This window comes from Cottoperca gobio, chromosome 10 (genome assembly GCF_900634415.1).
Source record: "Cottoperca gobio chromosome 10, fCotGob3.1, whole genome shotgun sequence".
NCBI lineage: Eukaryota > Metazoa > Chordata > Actinopteri > Perciformes > Bovichtidae > Cottoperca > Cottoperca gobio.
Genome location: NC_041364.1, coordinates 17,723,014 through 17,745,736, shown reverse-complemented (window position 1 = coordinate 17,745,736; position 22,723 = coordinate 17,723,014). Strand labels below are relative to the sequence as shown.

Genomic DNA, 22,723 nt, shown 5'->3' with positions numbered 1-22,723 from the left:
CTGCATTCTTCACTAATCCTCTCAATCCTTGCCCTTTGTCCAACCACAAGGCCAGGGTAAAGCACACCCACACACACATACACACACACACACACACACACACACACACACACACACACACACACACACACACACACACACACACACACACACACACATACACACACACACACGCAATCTACTATTCACCCTGTAACGCTACGCTGACATCTCCACCCATTCCTATATAGTTCTAATTTGTTGCTATTCAATACAGCCTCATTCCCTCTAGTTCTCTGCCCCATACAAACATACACACACACACACACACACACACACACACACACACACACACACACACACACACACACACACACACACACACATACTTTTGCAAACAGAGCAGAATAAATGGTCTGTGTCCTGGAGCCTTGCATAGCCAAATACACGATCACATGTGCAGTGCCCGGCTGATATTCTGTGTTCAGGGTGACTTTGTCATGGTGCGTTGGGGGCTGGGGGATACACAATCAGTTCCAGAGTTTATATTTAACTAAGCAGGCACAAAAAAACCCAAGAAACCAAAGCAACGCTGGCCTGGGGATTATTATCTTCCCAAACACAGATAGAAATGGAGTTGACCCAGAAAATGAAAAAGTGTCAATGATAGGGAGAGGTCACTGTTATTGTACACAAGGGGACATACTTCACATTACCAGCCATTACAGAGGAATGCTGGCAGTGTTTGTGGTTTATAGGGCAGGACTGTGAAAGCTCTGTGCCTCTGGAATGAAGATGAGTGATTTCTCACGTATGAACACCACAATTGTACAAACCAGCTGATTGATTGTGTCTTTAAGTGTGGGTGCGTCAAACCAAACTTGTGCGACTGCTGTTGTAGAATGAGGAAATAGTCTGATTCTAAAAGGGAAGTAGTGTCACACAATGGTCACATAAAAGTGGTGTCAGGGTTAAACAGCTTTTAAGATAGATTAAAATGCAATTATACCATGGCCTATTTTTACTGGTCAAGTCTCCTTTTAGGCTTTCCAAATGTTGACTGAGAGAGGAAGAGTATGTTTGGGTGTGAGGGATAGGGGTGAGTGAGAAAGAGAGAGAGAGAGAGAGGGGGGGGGGGGGTAGGCTGTGCCCTTGTCCCAAAGAAATCATGGGAGGAGTTAACAGCTAAACTTCCTCAGTCAGTGTGACATGCCGTCTGGGATAGCCTCTAACGCTCAAACGCACACACACGCTCTTACTTTCTTTTTCTGCTTCTCTTCTCCTGTGCTTTTGGGCTGACAGCGGAGAATGACAGCTGTTTCGCCAGTTGTCATGAGATTCAATTCGCCAGTTAAATGGTGAAACGACACACACACACACACACACACACACACACACACACACACACACACACACACACACACACACACAAACAGAAACACAGAGATACATAGGTACACACACACGCCACGCACATGAGGAATGAATTGAGAGAGGGGAGCTGGCAGCAACACAGAGGTAAGAGTTGTTTTTTTTCTACTTCTGACTGCTCTGTAAGTCTTACTGTGTCATACACATTCTTCTGCTGCACTTTGTACCAAGTCACTTAACCATAAAGTTGTTGTCAGTCAGGGTTTAGGATGGACAGTAAAGCTGCTATTTAGTGATTGCAGGTCCTTATTCTATGTTTGCTTGATGATGAATGTCTGAAGTCTTCCTCTGCCTTTATTCTATTCATTATACTTCCACACTGTTTGTTTCAGTGTCGTACAAATGCCGCTATGCAACAGTGTGGGAATCTCCCTGCAGGGACATCTGTCCTAGACACACAGGCATGTGAGTGATCTAGTTAGCCTAAACTTAGAGTCCATAGCCCCTGTCTCATATTCCTCCTTGCAAACTTCTGTACCACATTTTCCAAATCTAAAAACACAGATTGTACACATACACAGTCACAAACACCTCAAAATAACCACTGCTTGTCATGCATTTGAACACAGCCAGACACTGCTGACACCATATGTTTCTTATTAGCTTAAATGCTATTGTCACGAACTGCAGAGTGTAACAATGGCAGTCCAGGCTTTTGTTGTGGTTTCAGACTGTATGGAGAATCAGAAATACTTTATTGAACCCCGGGGGAGAATTGGGTTATTAAAAGGTGCTCCCAGAATAAAAATTACATAGAGAAATTAAGAAAATGAGTAGTAAGAAATTAGTATGTAAAATAGGTGCATTATAGTACAATATATAACAACAATAAATAATAACGATAAATGTGAAGAAATAAGAAATATGTAATAAAATAATGATATACTGCAATATCTAACGATAATAATGTTGAAAAGAGACACTATATGCAGGGTTCCTAAAAATAATGCCTTAATTGGTATTAAAATGTCTTAAATCAATCTTACAAATACTAAGACAGAAGTAGGATGTTATGAATGTTTGTTTACTGTTGCATTGTAAAATCTCAAAATAATAAGTACCATCTATTTAAAAAATGCCTCTTGCATTTCACTCAGATCCAATTGATCTTACATTTCATTCCAAATTGCAATAAAAAAGTCTTAAAAAGTCCTAAACCTAACTTGCCTTTAGCTGTAGAAACCCAAATAAGCTAATTTACAGTATGTACTCATTGGACTTAATACATACTGTGTTTTTGGCTTAGCATGACTTTAATCACTTTGGCCTTCCAGCTGACAGAATAATATTAGCAGGTGTCACGTGGAGAGTGGGTTGAGACTTCTTGTATACACAGCATCACCAGCATCACATTGTTTTTACTGACAATATCTGTATGTTTTAAAGTGGATGTCACTGGAGAAAACTGCTGGCCCTTGTGCAGCATTTTGTGAAAACAAACGCAAAGCATGTGACCGCACACATCGGCCTTGAGAGGTCTGCGTTTATTAGATTAGACAGAATCTTTTGCACTATGAGAAACAAGCAGCGGAGGCCAAAGAGCTTGAGGATATGTCTTGACACGCCTTCAGTCTGTTTATAGCTTTCTGTGACACAAGTTACACATGCACAGAGCCAATCAGCCGCCACATAAACAAGATGAAGAGACTAGTATCAGAAAAGGATATCAGACAAGGATATCAGCCTCTTTGTCCGCAGCATGTTTAAGCAGTTGAGCGATCAGGGCAAACTTAATGCATCTGTTTGACTAGATCAGTGATTACATGCAGAGTCACGTAATACATCATGATGCACAGAGCATCTCTCCCTCTGTAATGTAACATTACATTGTTTCCATCACCACATCGACAGCCATCAATTTTTAAAGAAGTTTAAAAGTTGTATCTTGCAGAGACTCCATGAGAGAGCCATGAGTCTTTCCTATGTTTGTGTGATAAAAGTCAAATTCTCCCAAAAATGAACAATCTTTTGTTCATCCTCCAGATTGAGAATGGTAGCGTTAGACCTTATAGACAAGGTGTGACGTTTGAAAGATGTGGGCATTTATGAGGCAAGTTGCAATAATGGAGAATTTTCAAGCCCCCCAACTTCATGGAAGTGCAATGCTAAACCGCTGGAGTATCATTATGAAGGTTGTCCAGATCAGTAGAGTGTCAGTTCATCTTTTGAGAGATAAACATATCAATCTGAACCCTTTAAGTTTACATTTAGATGGGCATAGAGCTTCAGGCTGACATCATCCTCTACTTTCACATAGGTCAGGTCTAAAGTGGCCGATTCATGCAAATTCCATTTTCTTTTACACGTAAATTAATAAAGCTTGAAATTCAGTTTGCAGGGCAGCGGGGGATGTGTTCTCTAATACAACAAGAATAATGCTGCTTTACTCAAATTATACAATACATAGCTGGTTCACATTGTGTGCTATAGATGCAAGAATTATGCTTGTGTGAAATTCCAAGTTAAAAACTCTTATATCTCAAAACAAACATTTTCCCTTAATTGATCATTTCAAGCCCAATATTATTACGATACTGTGCCTATACAGACATAGACAAAGTGTAGCAGCATTATATCATTGATTCTTTAGAATTTGAATAAAATACGTTTAAAAATGTTTTTTATTTACTGTTAAGAAATCTAAACGTATGTGTTTATAGAACAAGGTCTCAGCAATCGAGCAATATTTCTGGGCAACCTCCTGATTTTGTTTGATTTGCTCATACATGATGTGTTTCTTCTGTCATTGCTTAGTATCACTTTCATCATTAGAATTAAATATACAAAATAATAATTGTGGACATAAAAAAATCTAATGTTTTATTTCAAATAGACATTTACTTCAATACAGCAACTGCATTAGAGGAACACATTGTAGTCATATTCATTTAAAACAAAGAAAGTTCCATCTGACGGTGGTGACTGAGACCTGACGGTCGTGACAGTGACCTAATTACAACAAACTATTTGTTATGTACATGTTATCCTTCTGTAAATATTAACAATGGTGAACGGCAAGATAAAAACTACAGTGCAACTGCAATGTTTTAAACATGAATAAGACAGAAAACCTGACGGTGTTGACGTCTGACGGTGGTGACAAAAACACACGTTTTGACATGTCATGCATGAGTTGTATACAGCAGCCATCTTGTTTTCTCTCTGTTGCTAGCTGCCTCTAGCCTTTACTGAAAATGCATACATTCATAATGTAAAATAATTATTTCTTTACAAAAGAGACCGTGTTGACACATCATGGTTGTGACCGTAGCAACATCAATAAATATGTAAAAATTCTTGAACAAATGGCAAACTTACAGGAGCCTGAATGCTCATGTAGCATTTAGCAGATGTGGAGGGTGGACAGCGAGTCCTTAGGAGAACAGTTCATCATGTGGTCGCCTGATTTTATTGCTTTTTTTATAAATATTTGACAGTGTTGACAAAAACCGTGGACACATTTTGAGCAACCATAAAATAAGTGAATATATTTGAACATTCATTGCTTTTAGTTTTAAAGAAATATTGGACTCTACTCTTTCATTTGGAATATATATATATATATATATATATTATACATTTTAAATGAGTTTTGAATTTTCTATCAAATTTAAATGACAATCTCTTGTCTGGGGACAACTGATTTTCTGGGTATTGGGCTATCATATAATTTATTAATTTATCAAATTAAAGACAAACATATGAATTTTTTTTACATTTGTGCAAAAGACCCTCAGATGATCAGCCCTGATTATTTTAAATGAGAAAATGTGGTTGCTTTTCAACGGAATTACCACTTGCTTTAGTCGGACATGTTTTCGCCAAAGTCTCAAGAATCAGTGATAGGCTAATGTTGTATTAGCCTAGCCTAAATCATAACTTCACTATATTTAAACATACACATTAAAGGCACTATGTTAGAGTATAATTATAATTATTTAGTATTGTATTTATATCTTGTGATCCTTTTCTAAATCCTCTTTTAAAGTAACAAACTGTCTCTCTTGTAGCTACAACTGTTGGTTCAATATAAAAGCTAGCCTCTTGTATTAAATGCAGATATTTCTTTTAACTCATTCTTTGCATCGCATTGAGAGCTTCTCCAAATAAAGAGGAGGAGAGATTTGTGTTCCAGTTGGCTGCTACAGGTTGTTATACACATCATTATGACACACCCAGATCAGGAGCACCACACCCGACACAGCTTTGACATCAGGCATCTTCGGGGCATTTCATTGCCGCCTGAGTGAACGCATCATGCCGGAGCATTAGTGACCAATTACGCCGGTTTACCTCCATCAAACTGGAGGCCAGTTTCTGCACACTGTGTGTCAGGAATTCCCACTTTGAAGGGAGCCATATTTCTTTTTCCGATGGTAAAAGGTCACATGAGTTCAGTGATTTTGAAGTTCCCATGACAACATATTTTGTAGTATCCCTATTTACATCATAATGAAGCCGTGAACCCTTAACACGTTCATGGAATAACCCACCATCCAATGCATCCAACAGTGTAGGTTGATGCTGCCGTGGTGCACTCTGTCATCTCATCTGTCTGCTACCCATCAGATGGCAGAGAGTGGAGTTGTGTTGAACTGTGGGATGTGGATAAACTGATCCTCAATCTATGCCACTAGGCTACTCTCACCCCTCCTCCTCGCTGTGACCTTGCAGACCTGTCCCTGTGTGGCATTGCGTTACAGTGCCTCAGCAATACATTCTCCCACAAAAGACATACACACACACACACATTCTGTGCATATTTTCACTGGCACACATATGCAACCCACAGGAAAACTCACACTGAGGCCTGTCGTCTCACCCCCCCCCCCCCCCCCCCCCCACACACACACACACACACTCATACCAATCGCAGAGAGTGCTTTGTGCATTCACTGACTGACTGGGCAGCTACTGAAGAGAGAGAGAGAGAGAGGGAGGCTGGTGGGAGGAGGGAGATGGAGACAGCAAGAGACAGAGGGATTACAACGAGAAGCAGACCCAGACAGATAAAGGAGAAGAGGAGATATGACTTACAGTGGGACATCCAGCAAACTCTAACTGGTGGAAAGACAGAGTGAGCAGGACAGGAAAGGCAATACAGAAATAGGAAGGGAAATGGGGCTTGTCCAACAGAAAGGAAGAGAGTGAGTTGTTGTTAAAGAGGTTGAGGGGAACTGATGGGATGGCATTGATCTCTGGGAACTGCTGCGGGCTCCTGGGCCAGATGGCGTCTTGTTGCTGCAAACCACTGCTCAACTCTTCCTGCTGTGGACCGTTCATCAAAGTCTGCCTCTCCTCCTTCACAGGTCTGTCCCAGCCCGCTCTCTGTCCGTGCTACTACTGTACCGTCATGACACGGACAGCTACATTCAGATAGACAGGAGCATAGCTCTATACAAAACATGGGTAACACACTTAGCCAAGAAGGTAAAAAGGACATGGTGTGTGTTTCTGTCCCGTAGCAGCATGACTGTGCTTGTGTTGACTCAAGCAGTCCTGATGCTGCTAACTGTGCTCTGTGTTGTAGGAGGGAAAATAATAGGCTGTTGTCCTCTTCGGCCTAATGTCATGTTGCATTGTGCTGCTAAATTGTGCCCCATTGTCTTGTTATGAATGCTTTGCACCAAGATAACACTGTTCTGCTGTGTTTTTGCACTGACAAAGCATGTGGAAAATGAAGAGAAATGGCATTTTAATCAAAGTTATTCCTTTTTATTGTGTTACTCTTTGGTTAACAATGTTTCTTTTTTCTTTTCAATGGTGTGTGACTGTGTGTCTTAAAACATGTGACCAGTGTAGGTGTCAGGGGCAGCTGCGTAAGCCTGGAGGTTTTTCTGATATCAATGCAGCTGTGTGTCTGTGCAAGTCCTGTGTGTGTTCAACGTCATTTGCCAGACTCCTTCTTGGCCAGTAACTTCATGGAGTCAAGAAATAGTTTGGCACAACAGGAAAATGGCGAATTGTTGATTTTATACTTCTGTTTTCAGATTAACATTTCAATGTTAAGATTAAAACATGTAAAAAAGAATTGCCTAAGAGGAACTGGTAGGCTCTTATTAAATCTTTTTTTAAACGTTTTGGATGGAACTAGGCTAGCTGTTAACTCTAGTGTCCAATCTTTATGCCAAGCTCTAAACTCAACTTGAGAGTTTTATCGATCTTCTCAACTCAAGAAAGTGAATATGTGTATTACTTTAAATTACAAATGATTCCTTTTAGATGCATTGTTATGATATATGAATTGTATTAAACATATGTGAAGTATTAGGTGGTTACAGTCATTTATTGAAAGGGAACATAAAAGGGACTAAATGTGATTTTCACGTTCAGGTTCATGAACTGAAGTGTTTCCTTATTTACAGACATCTCTCCTGCTGAGCTCGATGCTCTTTGGAGGGAACCACCATATACTCTTGGGGGAGCACATGAACACTTCTCAGAAAATGACATCATGACTCAAGGTAGACTATTTGTGCACCGAACATCTTAATTATATCTGAAATCATATTTTTATAGAGTCCTCTATTAGGTTGGAGGTAAAACAATATCATCAAGCTCATTTGAGCTGCGCTGCTGTCTGTGTGCTGACAAATTGAGGAAGTGTTTGGGACATCCTCCCTGCACAATGGAACAAACCAGGGGAAGCCCGTCACTACTATACTGCAAAAACCAGCTATTATTCATCCATCTGCCTGATTTCTATAGGTTTCTAAACTATTATGATCGTGTTAATGTGTTGAGATAAAGCCATCTTACTACCTACACAAAGACAATGATTCCCAACTAGAGGTACAGTTAGCTAAAATTGAATATCAAAACAGTTGAAATAGTTAGCTAAAAGCTTTGGATAAATGATATAAAAAAGCTAAAAGTAATGGATAAACGGCTGAGTTTCTGCCACTCCAGGTATTGTAGTAGGACCGCTAATTTGATCAAATCAACCTAAATTGACAGTTTAGTTTTATGGCTTACCAGCGGTAAACAGCGGTCTCCTGGGTGAAACTCCACTTGAGGTACCTGCCTAACAATTTTGAACCTCCCTGTGGTGATCCAGCTTACCAATAGATGATAACGGCCTACTGATCCAATTAGGAGGTAGAGTAGGGGCATACTGAATCTGCTGATATGACTTGCACCAATTTACTACTTAAAATGTTTTCAATGCATAATGTAAAGCACTTTGAATTGCCTTTGTGTACGAAATGTGCTGCACAAATAAAGTTATCTTGCCTTATTGTTACAATATCCACGTAATTGATAGTGATAAATAACATTCAGCACATTTGGAATATATGACAGGTGGTTTTTGATGAAACACTTTTTGAGTTGATGTGACAGGGCTGTTGGTTTATATGTTTAGATAAAACAGAGAACAACAAAATAGAACAACCTATGACTACAGACTGACCCCAGATGTGTTTTCTCAGTGATTGCTATCGTGTGTCATCTGGTAACATTTCCAGTTAAATCTCCAATACAGTCTGGGTCTTGCATTGTAATTGCAGCTTACTTTGAACAGGCCTTTTAATTAAATTGTGTCTATATAACACATACTTGTCTTTGTCACACAAAAATGCTATATACAAAATGCTGTTTAGGATACACTGGCTTAACCAACACCGGATTGAGTTGTGGGTGCATAAAGGAAAGTCATGTTGACGATGACGATCTAAACGTAATCCAGCAGCTTTTCACTGACTTTTGTTTCCTGTTTCAGGTGCAGGTGAGGAGGAGGACGGTCCAGTGGTGCAGTCAGGTGAAGGAGGGGTGGAGCCTGACAGCTACTGGAAGAAGAAAGAAGCCTTCCTCAGAGGAAGTACTGTGACACTGGGAGAGAAATTCTCCTCAGGTAGGATACATTTAATGATGCTTTTCGCCACAGTCCATTGTCTGACTTGTGTGTTTCTACTGAAAAACTAGCTTTTACATTAGAGTCTAAACTACTAATCTTTTATACGCAGAAGCATTTCCCATGCATTATATTATACATACATATAAGGCACATCTCCATGCTAATGTTTTACCTTCTCAGCAGTTTAGCTCCATCCATCACATTCCCCGCGGTTCTTTCTCTCAAATGGATTTAAATGGCAACACTAAGGTCCAGTAAGAAGCCTAATAGCTTTGTTATTCCTCCTGGGACAAACATGCTCACAGAGCATCTTGCTGAAATACGAGCTCTTGTATAAAATCTTTAATGAACACTTGAAAGTTTGGTCGCTCTTTTCCTAAGTGACTCCAGACAGAAAAATACAATGAACTTGTGCAAGTGTGATGATTTAGCAAAAGGATTATAAACGCATGATTTGTTTATTCCTTTAAATCTGGCAGATGATAAATCTCTTTCGGTACCTAAATACATTTTTCTTCTAAGCCTATTTGCATTGGATGTGTTTGTATTCCGTATTGTTCCACTAGAAGAAACAATCTAATTCAGGAGTGATTGATCGCAGCACTCTTCGTGTGTTTTGCCTAGAAATTGAGCTGCTGTTCACTGGGCGGAGGCGCTCCAGCATGGATCCTGACCGGGCGCTACAGGAGGCGCTCCGCACCCGACTCCGAGTGGTGGAGAGTAGCAGCCAAGACGTCATCCAGCTCTTTAAAGTGAGTAACAGTCAGAGCTGACAATGCAGACATTACATGGGCATTACTGTCCTACTCAAACTTTCTGATGTCATAACGAAGACTAAGGTGCATTATGATATGATAAGAATCTATATAATGCAATATTATATGGATTGTGCACTTAATGGAAATGGATGTTTGTTCTGTTATTGAAACATGACACTTTGTTTCTGCAGGACTTGTCAGCACGTCTGGTGTCTGTCCACGCTGAGAAGGATAGCTTCGTACTCACATTCAAGACTGTGGAGGAAATCTGGAAGTTTTCAACTTACCTAGCATTAGGTAACAACTTTGAATTGACTCAGTTTTCAGGGGGAAACACATGAATGGTTCTTTGCTTCACCTTTTTTCCAATTTATACACTTATTGTACTATTTGTATTCTTATTATCACCATATAACACATGTTTGTTGTTAAGGGTTGCAGTGATATTAGCATAAGGAGTGTTAGTTGTACCTGATTTACATTGAATCTATCTCAGGCTATGTGGCTCGCTGCTTGGAGAACTTCCTGTGTGATCAGTCCTTCTGGCTGGACCCGGAGCTGCTCAGTGACCTGCAGATCAATGTAACTGTGGACGAGGAACATCTGGCCACCCTCTACCTGGGACTGTTACTCCAGGAGGGTCAGTGGTGTTGTGCTATTTTACAGTGGCTCAGTGAACCTTTTATGATCAGTTTTATTATAAACACAGAGGTTGAGAGAGAGTGAAAAGGGTATTTGACTACCATGAACATACTCCCACATTCTCAAAATGTAAATGTGAGAGTTTCTTCCCTGTGAAAACTCTCAGAATATTTGAAGTATTTATTGTCAGAAGTATCCTTAATCTTGTCACTGTAATTATATAGTGACTAACTTCATCTGCCATTTGATCCCATTAATTTAAATCCATCTTCACTGACCCCAATTAACACTATGAAAGCCTCAGGAATATGTGGCCACACATGAATTTGGACTAATTATAGCAATAGCTTTTTGTCATTACCAGACCTGATGTGCCTCATTGTGTACAGCCAATGTCTAAAACATAATAGTCTTTTAATTACAAGTCAGTGTTATAATGATTTCTATTTATAGCCACAACCTCTTTCTTTTGTATTGTACAAGTGAAAGCTGTAGTGAATTTTAGCAATTTGCTCAAATGTTTTAAGGCATTATGAAATAAGTGTTCTGCTAAAGCATAACCATTATACTACTTACCCATAAGAATGTATATTGATTTCTTCCGGCCTGGCAAACGTCACTACTTTCTCCTGAACATATCCCCGAGGCAAAAAGCTACATGGAACGGATAATAAAACTGCAGTGTTGGCAAATAGTGATGAGATTTACATTAACTTAATAGGTAGAGGATATAAAACATCCATCATTTGCCAGTGACTGAATGGGGGCGCACAAGCTGTAGCACTTTTGCTGATCTTTCACTTAAGTTTTGCGACTTTCCAACGTGAAAACCCTTCAGTGTCTGCATTCATGCTTGTGTATCTGTGCTGTCTATACATGTTTGTGTGGGGGGATTTGTAGAGGTTGAATCAGTCTACTAATAAACCTTTCTATTTGCAGGATCCTTCTTCGCTAAGGCACTATACACAAGAAGTGATCAGGACGAGGACGACGAAGAACAGCTGTCGTTCAAAAAGAATGACTTGCTGACGGTGAGGGACACAGGGCAGGACAACATGTGGGAGGGCACCATGCTCTCCACAGGAAACCATGGCCTGGTGCCGGTCAACGCTATGCAACCCTTGCCTTACCCCTTCTATCAGTGAGTCACTGTGTTCCTCAAATGAGCTGCTTCTGTTACATATTTCTTTATTTACACTGTAAGAATCATTGTGATTAAGGGAATACTCCAACCACAAAATGACCATTTTTATATCAATTATTTACCTAATCATTCTTGAAGAAACTTAGTTATTCGTCCAGGCCTCCACAGTAAATGAATAATCAAAGAATTTAGAAAATGCTTGATGAATTGAACTAAATAGAGGCTGTGTTTTGGAACAGCAACAATTCAAAACAACTATAATACACATGTAAAACACTTCTGGATAAACAGAAGTGAGTCCAAAGTTTTTTAAATATAAAGGTTTTAGTCAAAATGCATGTGTTTGTGAAATAGTGAGCATACGACTGGATAAATAAGACTTGGATTATACATGAGTTGTGTGAGAGTTTGAATGCAGATGTTTTTATATAGGTTTGCGTTTTTTAAAGGTGGCCCTCCCCTTTATTTAAATTCATCAAGACTTTGTTCCGTTTTTTGATTCTTCGTTCACCGTGCAGGAAAGCGAGTTTTCTTTAAGAATGCAAGGTATCATGGGGTAAGTAATTGAGATACAAATGGTCATTGTGGGTGAAGCATTCCTTTAACACGTTCTCTTGTCAACAATTTTGTCTGAATGAGCAGATAAGCAATACAGATGGTGGACACGTGTACACATGAGTTGGCATGGTTTTCTTAAACGATACTTCCTGTTTGGTCAGGTGGTTCCTGAGGAAGTACCCAAGCAACGCTGGATGCTCGCAAGCAGAAAAGGAACCATTAGATCATTCTATCGGTAAAAAATATTATCCTTATAACATCTTCACACTACATAATGTACCCTGAACCCAGGCAGATATACTTAGAACCACCTCCTCCACTGACCATGGGAAGCTGGGATGAATTTGATATATTGTTATTGATTTGTGTTGTTTTCGAACACAGCTGTTTACAATGAAAAACCCACACAACACTACTTGCTCAACACCAAACAGAAGACAGACAAAGTAAAAGACTAATTGATAAACTTAGTGGAGCATTTAGAGCCAGATATTTACCTCAGGAGTTTTTGGACACCAAATCAGAGCTACACAGGGATTCAATATTGGACTTCAATTTATCACAAACATGACTTCAAATGAATGCTAATGTTGCTCAATGTCTGCTGGATGTGTCAACTGTTTGGGAACACATTGGCCATAGTTTATAAGGAGAAAAATGGAAATGTTGTCTTTACAACTTGTTACCCCCAAGTGGCCAGTGGCTGTAGTAGTGATTGTTTTTGAAGAAACGGCACTACCTATCCAAAGTCAGACACACTCACTGACGCCTTTTATGTGTCTGCATGCAGTCTGATGACACATGTGTTGAATGCTAATGTCAGTTTAAAATAGTGCAATTCCTGGATTTCTATTGTGTGAGATGAAGTAGAGGTTTGTCACAAAAGTCGGGGAATACATTGAGACCAATCTGAATGTGATGTGCAACTTCAAAATATGTTGTGTTTGCAAAGTCAGCAATTTTACTGTTTGCAAAGAATAATAGAGAAAATAATATCAACTTTTTCATTTCCTATTTACCGGAACACACCGCAGTGCACAGTGGATCAATACTAATATGCTAATGTACAATAGTGGTAGCTCCAACCTGTATGCACTTGTGAAAATCATTGGAACTTTATTGTTTTATATCCTGTCAATACTTTTGCAGGGTATATAAGAAATGCATACAAACATATGAAAGAAATACTGTATCGTCATATTGCAAAGTTCATTTTTGAAATAGTAATGTTCTTAAATATTGACCTCGAAACTCTCATATCGTTTGCTTGTCCTTATCCTTTTCTCCTCATCAAATACCTCAGTGACAGGTTCCTGTGTAGCAGTGGTCGACTACAGTCCAGTGGGCATGGATGAGCTTCAGCTGAGTCAAGGTGACATTGTGGAGATCCAGGGTCTACTAGTCCGAGGCCTGGCCATGTTCATAGCAACACACACTTCCACAGGTCGCACTGGTTTCGTACACAAGGCCCATGTCAAGCCTCGGGACACCATACCCCTGTAAGAAAGTATTTCTTTTTATTATGCATGGCTTGGATTGAATTTACTGGTCTGATGATGTTGTGCGTCATTTCAACTTTAAAGCACTTTATCTTATCTCCACATTAGTTGCTTCTTGTTTATTGCCTTGTGCTGATCTTTTATGAAATCCTATTTAGTGTATCCGCAGTCAGACGGGGTGAGTGGGCCGGGGGGACAGCAGAAGTGATAATGCTGCCTTTGTTTCCCTTGCACAGAGACGGTCAGTTGGTCTTTCTGACAGAGGAGGAGAGGGCCAGCCTGGCTAAGGTTAAGCCGTGTAGCTCTGACAGCGACAGCGGCCTGCTGGAAAGACTGTTCTCGTGTGACATCAGCTCTGTGTACAGGCTAGGTAAAGCAGCGACTGGGGTAAAGGGAGGGGTTGTGCCACCGAGCCATGGCTGAAATATAGGTCACGTTCAGTGTGATCTGCAGCTCCTGTTTGTTTTCTCAAGAGTGGTTAGTGATTCATTCTGGGAAAAATGTTTCCATCTCTATTCCCTAATGGAAAATTGATGCTTAAATAAATTTACCTTTTGTGTTATCAGACAGACTGGATGAGACAGACTTCACGTACATCAGGAATCGCCCAAAAGATGGTAATGCTTTACAATTTATTGATGAAATGAGCTGCTTAAAAGCTTAATGCACGAAAATAGCTTGAAATATTAAATGTGTTTTTTTTATTTTCTGTCTTCTTCCCAGAGCCTAAGGTTCCTGCAAGCACCCGTCAGAGCGTCATGTCAGAGAAAAGTGAAGGGACACCGCCGTACCACTCCTCTCCTCGCCACTCTCTCTCTCACTCCTCCCCTCGTCTGTCCCTCTATCAGTCCCACAATCCTCTGCCACGTGAGGGAGAGCGGCTGTCCTTCACTCTGGAGGACACATTCAAAGAACTGGACGAGTACCAGGAAGACCCACCTCTCTTTGTGGAGGAGAACAGCTGGGAGAGGGAGGACTCCGAGTTCAGTGACCCCACATTGACCCTGCTCAACCACGAGCATTTCCAGGTCTGCAGTTCATTCATTCATTTATTTATACAGAGCCAAGCAGAAGCAAACAAGAGATTGCAGGTGTTCTTGTTTCTGTCTTGTTTTTCTATTTTGTTTCTATGGCTATGGTCTATGGAGGCTTAATGCATTTACTTGAGAGGAAAAAAAAAACAGTTTTTCTGAATTAACAAGGTTATTGTTTTGAAAAGTTTTCATGGGGAAAAAAATGATGCTCTTCTTATTTTCTTGAAAGCGGAAATGAGATATGGGAAGACACTCTTGTGTTTAAGTAACCCAATATAGATGGTGTTGTTTTGACTTTGCACAGGCACCTCAGGACTCTGCAGTGACTCAGAAGTAATGCCCATGGTCTGCTGGACAGTTGCAATGTTTCTCCAGATTCAGTTGAACCATAATATTAACGAAGATATTATTTAACGTAACATGTAACTAAAACCTAAGATACTGTACCTGTATTGACCTTGTACTTGAAATCATAAGCACTTAGAGGGTCAGGCTGATTAGCAGCACCGTACTCTATGCAGGTGAAAGCTTTAGGATTAAACTTGTTCATTTGAAATAACTGCCAAATTTATTTTTGATGTGAAAGATGCAAAAACAGGAAGTGAACAGTTTATTTTGTGTTGCTTTATCATTTGATTGCATGATGATGCCTGAACTAAGTCATTATTAAAAAGATCATTAATGTACCTACAGTATGTGCACATTTAAAATGACCCGAGCATCATTCTCATTTTATTTGAATCTTATCTTATTGGCTTGTAACTTCTCTTTTGTGTATGGAAAAAAGCTCCTTGGTTCAATACACGTTTAACACATATCATGTAATCACTTTCAGTTGATTAATTAAGATGCTCCTTTTGAATTATTACTATTACATTCCAAGTTCAAGACAGATCTTTGGCATGCCTTTAACGTATTATGACTTATCAAAACAATTATGATGAGTAAATTTGTATTTGGTTGCAATATGTAAATTATTTGGCAGTTTCTTTCATTATTTTCCTTTGTATCATTCCTATTAACTTTTTTTTAACCAAAAACATGCAGCCTGTCAAGAGACTTTTCTTAACTATTTGATTTTGTAATTTCTTCCAGGAGGAATTCCTGCCTCTGTATGACCTGCAGTATTCCTTTCTTTGGGTGACCTTCAGTGGCAAGACTGAGGACGAGCTATCAGGTTACCTAGAGAGTGTCAGGGAGTATGCTAAGAGGATGGGCTTGCACTGGGCCCATCGACGGGCATGTTTCCTCCTGGGAAGACTCTGTGCCCGGAAGCTAAAATTATCGCAGGTTTGTACTTTATGTCTAGTATTACTAAAAGGTTAAACTACTTTTACACAATTCTCCACTGTTATTGTACTTCCTGAGGCTTTCTTAAGTATTAAAATAATCAGTTTGAAATCAGCTCCTACATAAATGTCTCCTCCTCTCCTCAGGCCCGTGTGTACTATGAGGAGGCTCTCAGTGTCCGTGTGGACAGTTTCTCTGACATGCCGCTCCTCATCGCTCTCTTCACAAACCTCACCGCTGTCTACCTGAAGCAACGTATGACGGACAAGCTGCCCCAGACTCTGGAGAAGGCCAGTGCCCTGCTCCTCTGTCTCCCCTGCCACTCCTTCACCTCCACGGACGAGGTTGAACTGCTGCAGCTGCTCCTGAGGAGATCGGTGGTGTTGGGGGACAAACACCTGGAGGCTCGTGTCTGCTACCTCTTCTCCAGCCTCTTCCTGCTTCTCAGGAAGACTGACGATGCCCTTCCCTTCGTTGAGCGACTCCAGTTTCTCTCTGTGACTCTCTCTGCCTCCGAGGGACGTCCCATTGTACCTTTGGACCTCAACTGGCTCTTGAGCTGGCTCTATCATCGTAAATACATGCCTTACTTAGCGCTGGCCTCTCTGAGCCTGGACTCAAGACAAGACCACTCCCTCCACGATGCGTTCCAGAGGATTGAGTTGTTTATCAGGAACTCTGTTCGCCTGAACCCGTGCTGGAAGGAAGGAACCTCCCTGCTCCCTGCCCAGATTGTGATTTACCTTCAGCAGGCCCTGATTATAGCTGAGCAAGGGGAGGACTTGAAGACCCAGAGGGATCTTTGTCAGGGCTTGGCCACAGTCTATCAGCAGTATGATGCTCTAGATAAGGCGGTGCGCTGTGCTCAACAAGCTGTGGAGACTGGAGGCTACATCAATGAGGAGGAGGGCTTTGAGGCCTCTGTGCTGCTTGGGTGGCTGCTGGTGTTGACGGGCCAGGCTGAGAAGGCCCAGAGTGTCCTACAGCCACTGCTCACATCACTACAGGTACAGCAAACTATTCACCTGCATAAATGCACATCAGCTTTTGGTAGAAGTACTTAAATGTAGGTTCTTCCACTACGTGTAATGTCTCCAGGGCACAGACAGTCCCACGCAGCGAGGAGTGATCCACAACCTCTTGGCTTTGTGTCTGAGGCGGCAGGATCGCATCCCAGAGGCAGGCTGGCATCTCCACTCTGCATTAGTAATCTCCAGGGAATGTGGAAACCAGAGGAACCAAGCACTGGCATTGGCCAACCTGGGCTGCTTGGCACTGGATGTGGGGGCATCGTTAGTGGCAGAACGCTTCCTGGTCAGGTCAGATATCCATCTTATTGTTTTCTCCCAGGGAATTCAACACAGGCAGAAAGAGTTTGCGAATAGTTATTTATTGTGATGGTGATTGTATTCCCAGATCCCTGTGTCTTTTTCTGGAGCTTTGGGAAAGCCCCACAGACGAGGAACATGTTCAGACCTGTCTTTGGCTGGGGCGGAGCTACAGAGACAGGAGGAAGAATCAGGACAGCAGGGCGTGTTATGAAATGGGGCTACTTATTGCACTACATGCCAGAAACTTACATAGTGAGTACAAGTTTAACGTATTAAAGGAATATTTTGACATGTTGGCCTTATTACCCTCTCCCTTATTACCCGCTTTCTTGCCAAATGTTGGAAAAGAAGACTGATACCACTTTCATGTCTGCCAACCAGCACCTGTAAATTAACATGTTATATCTTTGTTTATTCAAACAATACGAAAACTTAAAGGAAACGTGTTTAGGATTTACTGGCAACTAGTTCTGTGATTCAGATTGCAACCAACTGAATACTCCTTCACTTTCCCCTCCTTCAGTAATGTAAATATGCAAAGGTCCCTATCTAGAGCCAGAGCTTGATTTTTCTATTCTGGGCTATTGTAGAAACATGGCGCCGCAACAAGGCAATCTCTACGAAAGAGGACCTGCTCCCTATGTAGTCATGAAGGGCTTATTCTAAGATAATGGAAGCACAATTCATATGATTACACACTAAATAAAAAATATATGGCCTCGCAAAATGCTTTGCAAACAAATGACTGTTTACTGATAGTATGTGACAGGGCTACCTTGTCATCCAACTTTCCCAATTTCCCAAAATGTTGAACTATTCCTTTAAATGTGTGTACATTAGTAATACAAAATCAGTTATAAAGCTAAAGGCGAGACAGTTTCCTATATCTGTATAGATTTCTACTCATTTTAATCTAATTAAATGAGAGTATGACTAATACTGGATTATTGAGGTTGATATTGACATAAAATAATCAGAAGGATATATCTTATTTTCAATTCTTAACATCAATACATACTGTATGAGATAGTATATGTGCTGAGAGGGACATTTTACAATTCAAATTAAACCTTTTATTGCCCCTGGTGAACATCTTATGGAATGACAAAACTTTTTCTAAACAATCTCGCAGATACCAATATTTCTGTAATATGATACAATTGACTAATAATATCAGCCATGCCAATGTACGGTAAAGGACAGACTATATATTTTTCTTTTTCTATATCACAAATGTATCAGTGTATTTAATGTGAGGAGCAACAGGTAACATTTTCTCATAGGTCAGATGGTGGTGGCCAAGGTGCTGAGTCGGCTGTATGCTGACATGCTGCTGTACGGTCAGAGTATCGTCTACTATGAGCACTGTGTGTCGGTATCCAGAGAGCTGAAGGACAAGAGACTGGAGGGGGAGTATCTGGAAATCCTCAGCAACCAATATCTCTCACTCAACACTGAAAGGTGAGTTTCTGCCTCCCCTTCCCACTTAATCTTATTCTCTATCCATCTTTTCCATAATATCTTTGTTTTTTGACTAAAACTGTATCAATTCTGGATTATGGATTGCAGATCATCTCGTAAATCTCTGGACTACACCAAGCAGAGCCTGAGGATTTCTATAGATTTGGGCAAGAGAGAGGAGGAGTCAGAGACCTGGCTGCAGGTGGGGCGCATCTATTACCTCATCCATGAAGATGAGCTTGCTGATATGTATCTGCAGGTAAGAGGGAGGGAATATGTGACATGTGTGGGGTGGAGGGACATGAGGGACAATTTTCAGTGTTTCAGTTTCAGTTTTTGTTTTTAATTTTCTTTAAATGTTTAAATAAAATGTACAGAAGCCCTGAGAGCCAAGTGAGTTAAATTATTTTCTCTCCTGTGTTTATGACTTAAGACTTAAAAAACATGTCTTGATCTTTTTTCTAAGTTACTTTTTCAGAAAGATGACAAAAAAAAGAAACACCTAAGCTTTGTTGTTGTGTTACACATTTACATATTTTCATATTTAATTTAGAAAGATTGTCCTGGAAAAACCTTTTTGTTCACCTGTCGTTAAGTCAAACACAGAAGAGAGATGTCAGATATGCAATCAATATTGATTGACAATATCATTTGATAAACAGGCAGCAGTGAAGACAGCCCTGAGGATGAATGATCATCACTTTGTTATGAGCATCTACGAGGAGGCCGGAGACGTCTACTTTAAAGGCATCAGGAACCGAATGGCTTCATTGCCTTTCTACAGGGTAAGAGGATGCAAAACAAGCATGCAATGTCATGATGCAATTTCTTTCTGTGATAAATTGTAGCAAATTTGATTTAAATTCCATTAAACTATTTTTAAATTCTTGGCCAAAACTGATCTCATTTACCAAAATAATTCATGTTTGGTTTCAGGATGGCGGTCTGCCATTTGCACGGAGCATCAGGGACGTCCATTCAGAGTTCCGTTTGTTGAGTAAACTGACAGAGCTGTTAATGAACCAGGGAGAGCAGGAGGAGGCTCTGCAGTACGCAACACTGGCTGTTCAGATCGCCAGCAAAACAGGTACAGAGTACAAGCATGGCCTATAGTAAAAATCTGTGACTTGTGCCTGTGAGGGAACTTTTAATGATCATGTAAAGCTGATTTAGAACTACTTTGTTAACAGAGGCCACTGTTGTTTTTTCCTCAGATGTACATGTGAATGAGAGGACAGCCTACCACCGGCTGGCTACAGTCTACTACAGCCTGCAGCAGTATGAGATGGCAGAAAACTACTACCTCAAGTCCCTGTCCCTCTGTCCGCCTGTCCTGCAGGACCCTAAGGAGGCTCACTACTTCACCAAGCTCTACTGCAGGCTAGGCAATCTCACTCTTCACAAACTGAAGGTACAGGAGAGGAATATATTTTGGTATTTGCTTTTGCATAAGTAAAAACAGAGTACAGTAGCCTCTGTTTCTGAAACACACATTCTGCTGAAATCTCTATCTTAAAGACACAAACTTAAGAATTGACAGTAATAAATTGAGAAATCAACTAAATCTTATTTTTATTTTTTTATCTAACTATTCAGTTACAGTTTATGTTCCTAAAACTTATTGTAATCAAGGACAGTTAGGATTACATCTTTTACAATCGAGTTGGTTTAATTTGCAATTAAAGAACACACCCACACCCAGAAGTAGAAATGTCTTACATGTAGTAGGACATTTCTACTTCTTTTAGGCATTCCATGCATTTCCCAGTCAAAATCACATGATTAAGATCTCGAATTTTCAGATCTTGATCAATAACCAAATTATGATTGCACAGTTCTAAACCTTGGTTTTCACAAGCCTCCAAATGTTTAATTTAGATGTGACCTGTTCTGACCTCTGCTCCTGTGTACTCTCTCTAGGATTCTTTTGATGCAGTGGGCTACTTCCAGTTGGCTCTGGCAGCGGCCCTGGAAGACCAAGCTCACCCGGAGGCTCTGTATGTGGTGTACATGAAGCTGGCCGAGATCCACGGCAACCACATGCCCGATGCTCAGCTGTGCCAAGTGTACAGAGACAGAGCCCAGAGTCTGAAGAGAGTTCTCGCCAGAGAGGAAGGCGCTGCTGCTGGAGAGGATGCAGACACAGAGTCTGGCCCAAAGAAGGAAGTGGACTCTAATGCTGATATGGAGTGTACAGAAAGTTTGGTGAAGAGAAACAGCGCTTTCATGTCTGCATCTGAAAATGAAAAATGTGAAGATAAATCATTTCCAAGAACTTGTATAATCCATGGAGACCAAGGAGCTATATGTACAGACACTCATCTTGGAGATACTAATGGGGGGAAAGATCACAGCATGGCAGCTGAAAGCCCTTTTATGAATGCCTTCGGGTCTGAGGCAGAAACCATGGGCAGTCAGTCGTACAGTGACAGTATTCTTACCGAGTCCTTTGATACAGCCAAGGAGCAGATCTCAGACTCCAGCAGCTCCACTGACACTTTACAAACTTACCATAATCCAACAGATGAGAAATACTTTGATACTGACCACAGCACGCCTAGTCAAATACCTGATAATCAAACAAGTGACATCACAAGACACACAGATGCCCAAAACACAGATTCTGATATTCAGGATGAACAAAACACACCCACTAAAGAAACACATGTGTGTGCAGATTCTATTGAAAAACATGTCAGTGCTGAGGACAATCAGTCTGATACTGACCGGACAGAGACTGTTAGCACGGACTGATAACGCTGTGAGCGAGGACGACTACACAGAGAGAGTTAAATGTGACACTATTGACACACACAGTGAGTCTTTCTGTGTCACTTAATGTTCTTCACTGACATTTCCTGGTCACATGTTTCTGGACCAGCACATTGACTACGTTCCAGTCACATGGCACTTATTGTAGGAAAGATGATGTCAATACTGTTGGACAGAGATTGTGTGACTCTAAAGCATGTGCCTTTTGTATATATAATATATTCTGTGGTTATTATGTTTTCTAAGTGTATGTTTTTGTATCTCTGGAAGATATGACTCACACATAAAGAATGTTATTTTGTTTGCTGAGTGTTTATTTGTGCTTTTTTTTTATTCATTCAAATATGGGAGAACTATGGTGACCTTGAGGTGCAAAGCGCAACAACATATAAACAAATTAGAACACACAATAAATTACATTACGGGGAAAACATAATGGGATTTTGGTGAACACAATTGCATTTATAGCACAGAAACTCCCACATTATTATATTTTTCTTATTCGTAACCAGGGCTTACAGTGGGCCGGAACAATCCAGAATGTTGAAATCAAGAAATCAACAGGTGTTTGTATGTATTGATTCATTGGCAAGCTCTCAGACAGACTGGGACCCTTGATCAATCAATGTAGAGACAACATACATAAAGCAGCATTACTTGTGTCATTTAAACAGCTGTCTATGCACATAAGGCTTCACTAAACACGACAAAAATAGACTGGAAAAAGAAACGCTCCGGGTCTTTGTGAGTGTATTGGCAGTTCTAAGGGAGAACAAGGGGGACATCAAAGCGGACATAACAAATGCTTCTAAAAACACTTTCTATGTTGATGGAATTTAGGGTTCCCCCACTCCTGCTGTCAATCAATATATTGAAAAATCGGTCTCAGCTCTCAGCTTTGTAAAGCTTTAAAAACACGTTGCAAATAAATAGTTTTTTTAAAGCCTCAGTAATTGCTTAAAACAGCTG

General features: G+C 40.5%; 1 protein-coding gene across 5 annotated transcripts; it reads left to right on the top strand.

Moving 5' to 3' along the window:
- Window positions 1-1,193: 1,193 nt before the first annotated feature.
- sh3tc2 (SH3 domain and tetratricopeptide repeats 2) lies at window positions 1,194-22,058 on the top strand. Of its 5 annotated transcripts, none has more exons than XM_029441941.1 (23): window positions 1,194-1,497; window positions 6,720-6,819; window positions 7,776-7,874; window positions 9,131-9,262; window positions 9,890-10,017; window positions 10,215-10,320; window positions 10,520-10,663; window positions 11,605-11,806; window positions 12,529-12,602; window positions 13,671-13,866; window positions 14,103-14,236; window positions 14,433-14,483; window positions 14,590-14,894; window positions 15,996-16,190; window positions 16,337-17,197; window positions 17,289-17,509; window positions 17,607-17,773; window positions 18,805-18,982; window positions 19,091-19,241; window positions 19,645-19,767; window positions 19,919-20,069; window positions 20,197-20,393; window positions 20,903-22,058. In XM_029441941.1, the coding sequence occupies exons 2-23, from the start codon at window positions 6,816-6,818 to the stop codon at window positions 21,734-21,736; spliced, it is 4,653 nt and encodes a 1,550-aa protein (XP_029297801.1). In that variant the 5' UTR covers window positions 1,194-1,497; window positions 6,720-6,815; the 3' UTR covers window positions 21,737-22,058. The 5 variants fall into 5 exon arrangements, with proteins under 5 accessions (XP_029297801.1, XP_029297800.1, XP_029297802.1 ...); XM_029441940.1 differs by having other exon boundaries at window positions 6,720-6,840; XM_029441942.1 differs by adding an exon at window positions 1,743-1,815 and having other exon boundaries at window positions 6,720-7,874.
- Window positions 22,059-22,723: the final 665 nt, after the last annotated feature.

What these genes read in the sequence shown, in the direction of transcription:
- sh3tc2 (XM_029441938.1), top strand. Translation starts at nt 6,596, where the DNA reads ATGGCATTGATCTCTGGGAACTGCTGCGGGCTCCTGGGCCAGATGGCG. An exon ending in AAATGACATCATGACTCAAG is followed by an intron (nt 7,875 to 9,130) that starts GTAGACTATTTG and finishes TTCCTGTTTCAG; the next exon opens with GTGCAGGTGAGGAGGAGGAC. An exon ending in TTCAACTTACCTAGCATTAG is followed by an intron (nt 10,321 to 10,519) that starts GTAACAACTTTG and finishes AATCTATCTCAG; the next exon opens with GCTATGTGGCTCGCTGCTTG.